We start from the raw sequence: 6,630 nt of genomic DNA on the forward strand, positions 1-6,630 counted from the left end.
CTTGGACTTGGGGGCGTCTGGGGAGTGAGGGAGGAGGTGCCTTCCCCTGCGCTTCTCAAGTCTGGGGTGGGGTTGGCGTCAGGGCCATGGTTGTCGAGGTGGCGGCCTTGGAGGTGGGGTCGTGGTGCTCATGGGCGGAGCTCGCGTCTCGGGTGTTGGCTGGTTGTCATGGTCGTGTGAGCGGCGTAGTGGCCAAGGTACGATGAGTGTTCTCGTGGCTTGTTGTACTACATCTTGGATGCAAAGAGGGTTCCCTGGGTGAAGACTAGCTTTGGTCTGCCAGGACGACGGCGACGGCCCCTATGGCCGTCATATCCTACTTGAAAGCATCGGTTCCTTTTCGTCCTCCATGTTGCTCTGGGGAAACCTTAATCCCTGAATGGAAGGTGGTGGTGCCATTCCTGAAGGTGTCGCCTTGTAGTACTCAGTTCATCATGCACGATTTTCGTCTCTTCATGGTGACCCACACTCATGGTGAATGACTTTAGAAACTTCAAGTGGTGCCCTTCTTCTTACATGCAGTTTGCTTGGAGTGGATGTATCTTGTCTTGATTAATTGTGTGTCATGTGGTGTCGAGTTGTATGAGTTGGGTTGTATGTGGGCGGTGCTTTATTTATATATCGGAGTGCAAGCCTTTTTCATGGTAATAGTCACATTTCTGCTTTAGATCCAATTGATACTTAATTTTAAATAGGATTTTCCTATGTTAGGTAAAATACACCAAAACATCTTACCTAGTGCTCATATGATAATTGATTGTACATGATGACAAGATATCTTTCCTACTTATAAAGGTTGGAGTCGGTTCAAGGTTTTGGTTACCGAATGAGGCAATTTTACCAAGGGGGACTGATAAATGTGGTTACCACGGTTACCGAGAAATACCGAAAATATTTTGAGCGAATTTTGTATTTGAATTTTGAATTCAAATAAGTGGATGAATGAATATTCGAACCAGAGACCTCTCAAAACATGAACTAGGGTGCTATCAACACGCCAGAACCAACTCTCATGGCATTAAGTAGATCCTACGTACTTTACAGTAAATTGAGTGGTTAAATTCAAAATTTTCAAAAAAATGGTATTTTTTGCTCGGTATGGTGATTTACCGAGGGGCACGGAAATACGCGGTAACCATGGAAAATTTTGAAATTTCGACCGGTAACCAAAACAGCGAGTCGGTTATGAGTTCACTTGTGGGGCCATAAAAATAAACAAATGTACTTCTACTCACATGTGGGGCTTGACATAATAAACCAAGGTTACTTACACAAGGCGTGAGACATTCCAAATAAATCTTGCAAAGGACCTACTATGATTGCTCAAGACTCTTTGGTGACTACAACATAATCTTTCATTGTATTTTCGCTCTGTTTTCAATCGTGAACCATGCAGCGGCCGCAAGATACCATCGTCTTTTGACGATCTCCTAAGCTGGTGATAAACTCCTCGGCAAGCCCCGATGATATGTGCAGCACTCTGTTAGACTAGCTTCGATCGTATTTACCATGCATGAGCCTCACTCACTCACTCAGATAAGGCCTCCCCCCCTGGGCCATCCAGCTCGCGATGGCGCTCATCAGAGACAGGTTAGGCACCAGCTTCTTGTCGCGCAGCTGCGCCTTGGTCACCGGCGACGTGTTCTGGTCGCACAGCCACATCACTATCGCGTCGTGCTCGTACGAGTACCCGTCCGCCGCCAGGCACGGCTTCTTCATCACCTTCTGCACAAACCACACACACACACACATCCATGAACTGTATCAATCACACGTCCATGCATGCACCAAATGATCAGCCTGTCTATCTATCTATCACACTAACTGCCACATCCATAAATCTACTGTAGAAAAAAACCGTACGTACCTTGAGTATTGGGCACATGAAGTGGCTGGGCGGCCCGGCCAAGCCTGGCACGGCCGTGCTATGCTTCAGCCGCTCCAGGTCCACCGCCACCACGCTCTTGAGGTCGGGCCGGTCCTTGCTCCGCATCTCCAAACAGTTTAGCCCTAGCCGGGCAAGCTCATGCGCTTCTTTCACGGGCCAGTCCCCTGCACTCGTGTCCAAGACATCAGTAATCTGGCCGTCTTCCACTGCTCGCTCCACCAGCTCAGGCAGCCCCATCGGTGGCCTGGCCGTCAGCAGCTCAAGGATCACCATGCCAAGCGCGTACGTGTCCGACTTGACCGACACCTGCCCGCTTCTCTGGTACTCCGGGTCCAGGTAAAACAGCGTGCCCGCCAGACCCGTCCTCTTGTACACCGTGCGGTTTGACAGAGTCTCCTTGTGCGGCATCAGGGTTGACAGGCCCACGTCACCAATCTTGCTCACTAGGTTGCTGTCGAGGAGCACGTTTTCAGGCTTGAGGTCACGGTGGATGATTGGGCTGGGCTTTGTGCTGTGCAGGAACACCAGGGCTGACGCAATTTCCCAGGCAATGCGGAAGCGATCAACCCATGGGATCGCTGGTGTGCCCTTTCTGCGCTGCAGACGATCCGCAAGGCTGCCGTTCTCCATGTACTCGTACACCAAGCAGCCCTTGTCCGGACAGGCTCCCAGGAGCATCAGCAAGTGTGGGTGGCGTATCCTGCTCAGAACCTCAAGCTGCAGAAACAGGCACTTGCATCAACTTTTTTTGAACATTGTCACTTAATAACTTGACATGAAAATTCTCAAGATGGGACCCTAGCTGCTTCACTGTGTCATGATGAAAAGGCCATTAAAACCACACACAGTGCTGCCTAATAAACAAACAGCTCACCAGAAGAAGAAGAAGAAGAAGAAGAAGAAGAAGCACAGAATGAATTCAGCCAGTACGTACCTCTTGGTTGAAATGCTTGGTACTGGAGCTGTCATTAGAATGAAGGACCTTTATCGCTACATCCAAGTGGTTGAGATGGCCCTTGTATACCGTTCCATTAGACCCAGTTCCGATCTTGAGTGACTCTGAGAATGATGCTGTAGCGCTATCAATCTCTTCCCAAGTGAACGTCGAGTACGAGTCGCCTTGAAGTACGAGGAGCTTCTCCAGCCTCGCCTTCCTATCAGCGTCCTTGGATGCCTTTGCCAGCAGCCTATTTTTCTGCATAACCTCCGCCCTCACAAGATCCTTTAATTGGGTTGCTGCCTCCTCTGCGAGGAGTCTCTGCGCCATCTGTTCCTGTACATCGTCATTGGCCTTATCCACCCTGGCCTGTATCTCACTTAACTGAGCTTCCACTTCCATGCGCCTGGCAGCTAATTCATTCACCTGATCGACATCAATAAGGATCAGAGGCAAGATGATTTAAACATTTGTGCTGAATTGGTAAATTCACCCTTTTTGACAGCAGACACACCACTGACTTGCCTGATGAGATGCATCGACCAACTCATCCTGAACGAGTTTGTATGCTCCCTGTATATGTCCCAGTTCAAGCTTCAGCTTTTCAAGCTCTGTACTGATATCATCCTGCATTGGCACAGGTTATGAGAGCAGAACAGAGTTAGAGTGCAATCCACAAAATATGCATGTTCCATTCATATCTTTTTCCAGCGCAACAGTAAATTTGCCTAATTAAGGAATGCATCTATAATAATTCACGATCCATAAGGCACGTGGCCAACTACATAGTAACTCATTATCAATTGGATTGGAGGAAAACAAATTACTGTGGCAAAGTTAGCGAAAAACTGGGGAATTTTAATATATTAACTGTTATCTGGGGAAAAAAATCAAAACAAAAGCTATGGGTTGGACGCTTAAATATAGTTTCAGTGAAGACGTTCATATAATTAAAATCCTGTCAATAACCAAGAAATTGCACCACTAACCTTGTTCTCTGAAAGCATTAATCCCAGCAGTGATTTTTGTTTTGTTGGCACCTTGTCCGAACCCTGCAATTAACCAAAACAAAAGCTATGAGTTGGATGCGTAAATATAGTACCAATGAAGACGTTCATATAATTAAAATCCTGTCAATAACCAAGAAATTGCACCACCAACCTTGTTGTCTGAAAGCATGAATCCCAGCAGTGAACTTTCTTTTGTTGGCACCTTGTCTGAACCCTGAAATTGACTTGATATAGAGCTTTGAGCACCAGTGCATGGGGTAATTCTTCTGTCCTTGTTGGCATATACTGATGCATTTCCAGTGACATAATCATATAGATTAAAACCTTCAACAGATGAAACACTTTCGAGGTTCTCTGATGCCAGGTTGGAGCGTGGCAGGCTTGGAAAACCAGACAGGCCCCGCCCTGAACTGTCATCCAAATCTGATGAAACAAGGGAACAGGTAACATTCAGATGATGAGAAGGGGAAATAAGCAACTCCAACTTGTCTATCTTTGCATTTGAGATTATACTTTTAAGCCAAGTACTAGAAACAATAATAGGCTTATGTCTTCATGCAAGCTTGCTGCAGTTTCACAGTTCCAGCAGCAATGAGAAACAGGAAGGAATATACTGCACGCCAAAGATGCACAGCAAGGGAACAATACATGAGAAATATTTGATGGTAGCTTGACGACTATGCGGCCTTACCTGATATTGAGGAGTCTATAAATTCTTCGGTCTCGGAGCTCCCGGAGTTGCCTTTTGGTACTAGAGAGCCAGAGGGCGAGCCACTTTCTGATTCAGAAGCATAAACTGAAGAGAATCCATCCTTTGAAACAACATATGCTGTGCAAAAGCTGGGGACACTCTTGCAGATTTTGGAGGACTTCCTACTTGCACTGGACATCCTATAAGACATATATCATCCAATGATCAACAGGAGCATGCACATTAATTATTATTCATCACGAATTAGTACAGTACAGGTATGAGTATGAGGAGCTACCTAGTGAATGGGATCATGCTGGAAGAGTTACCGACAACGAGGATCTGTATCTGGTACTGAGAAACAAGACTGGAAATGGTATCCGCGACATCGTTACCCTCAACAAGCAGTACTTGAGCTTCAACCTGAGCCGAGTAAGTAATAAACAAATTAATTCAACCAACAGACAAGGGGTTGATTCATCCAGTCAGCCTAGAACAGGAAATGGAGATATGCTTGTCAAGGCAAGTCAATCTGTGCCAAGTAAGCAAGCAAATAAATTCATCCAACAAACAAGGGGTTGATGCATTCATTCAGTGTAGAATATGAAATGGAAACAGACTACTTGTTAAGTCAAGTCAACCTGAGCCAATTAAGTAAACAACTAAACCCAACCCACATGCATTTGAATTAGCAAGTAGTACTTGAGCTTCAACCTGAGCCAAGAAAGTAAAGAAATCAACTCAACCAACAGACAAGGGGTTGATGCATTCAGTCAGTCAGTCAGTCCAGAATAGGAAATGGAAACATGCTCCTTGTTAAGGCAAGTCAACCTGTGACTAGTAAGTAAACAAACAAATTCAACCAACAGACAAAGGGGCTGATGCATTCATTCAGTGTGGAATATGAAATGGAAATGGAGTACTCCTACTTGTTAAGGCAAGCCAACCTGATCCAATTAAGTAAACAGATACAAATCCAACCAACATACAAGGGGGTCGATCCATTCATTCAGATTCAGTCTAGAACATGAAACGAAAATGGAGGACAGTTGCTAACTGAAACCACCTTGTTTTCATCACATGTGTCTTTGCAGCGGAACAGCATCTGCTGCTTCTTGATCCACTTTTTTCCGAGATAGTCGTCGACGACGGCGGACTTGACTTCATCAATCGGGAGGCGGCCCCCCACTGAAGGCAAGCCACGCACAGGCACAAGCACAAACACAAACAGATGGTGAGCATGCAGCGGAAGCGACTCAAGCGGGCGGAAGCGACGAGGTAAGAAGGAGCGGGGCGTGCGTACGTACTTGGAGTGGGCACGGCCAGGACCGGGGTGAGGACGTGGATGAGCTTGAAGGCGGGAGGCGCGGCGTCGTCCCTGGCGAAGTTGGCGAGCGCCCACTGGAGGACGTAGGCGCTGGATTCGGAGCCGCCGAGCGCCAGCCCGACGACGGTGGGCGCCGCGCCCGCTCCGGTCCCGTCTCCCTCGTTGGCGGCCATCGGTGGGTCAGTCGCACGCCCTGTTCATCAGCGAGAGGCGCGGAAATGAAATCGATCAGTAACAGAAGCAGGAAATTACCGACGCGCTCTCGTCGGGGAACAGCGAGACATAAGCACGAGAGTTCCGCCGCCGCGCCGACGACTAGGCAGGGTAGGGCCTCTCGAGCCGAGCAGAGCAGTCGCGCGCGCTCTGTTCGGGGAAGGGCGAGCGAGCGAGAGAGAGGAGCACAGGGGTTGCGCCGCTGCGGCAGCCGCGCGAAGCACCGCCGCCGCCGACGACGACGACGAGGCTAGCGTAGGGCCTCTCGAGCGGTGCCGAGCCGCGCGGTCGCGCGCGCTCCGGTGCAGGGGGCGCGGCGCGAGCGAGCGGGGGAGGGGTTTCACATGCATTCGGTGGGGGGCGGGGCGGGGCTTACCCGTGGAGCGCGGGCGGCGCTTCGCTCCGTCCGGCGTCGGCAACGGCGACGGCGACGGCGACGGAGCGGAGGAGGAGAGAGGAGGGAAGCTACGCTACGGCGCGGCGGTTATGGAAGAAGAGAGCAGGGGGGATGCGGAGTTTGTAGGACGGAACGGACCTGGTCGTATGGGCCACGCTGGCTTAGTG

At 49.1% G+C, this 6,630-nt stretch overlaps 1 protein-coding gene across 1 annotated transcript; it reads right to left on the bottom strand.

Annotated features, from left to right (window-relative positions):
• Nucleotides 1-1,211: 1,211 nt before the first annotated feature.
• Nucleotides 1,212-6,559, bottom strand: LOC123093927 (U-box domain-containing protein 35). The gene is made up of 11 exons (XM_044515989.1): nucleotides 6,443-6,559; nucleotides 5,834-6,046; nucleotides 5,593-5,714; nucleotides 4,825-4,949; nucleotides 4,527-4,726; nucleotides 3,987-4,258; nucleotides 3,815-3,877; nucleotides 3,351-3,452; nucleotides 2,823-3,251; nucleotides 1,868-2,605; nucleotides 1,212-1,725 (listed from the first exon to the last, which is right to left on the bottom strand). The coding sequence occupies exons 2-11, from the start codon at nucleotides 6,024-6,026 to the stop codon at nucleotides 1,525-1,527; spliced, it is 2,445 nt and encodes an 814-aa protein (XP_044371924.1). The 5' UTR covers nucleotides 6,027-6,046; nucleotides 6,443-6,559; the 3' UTR covers nucleotides 1,212-1,524.
• Between the last annotated feature and the right edge of the window lie 71 nt (nucleotides 6,560-6,630).

The sequence above is a fragment of the Triticum aestivum genome, chromosome 4B, assembly GCF_018294505.1.
Source record: "Triticum aestivum cultivar Chinese Spring chromosome 4B, IWGSC CS RefSeq v2.1, whole genome shotgun sequence".
Taxonomy (NCBI): domain Eukaryota; kingdom Viridiplantae; phylum Streptophyta; class Magnoliopsida; order Poales; family Poaceae; genus Triticum; species Triticum aestivum.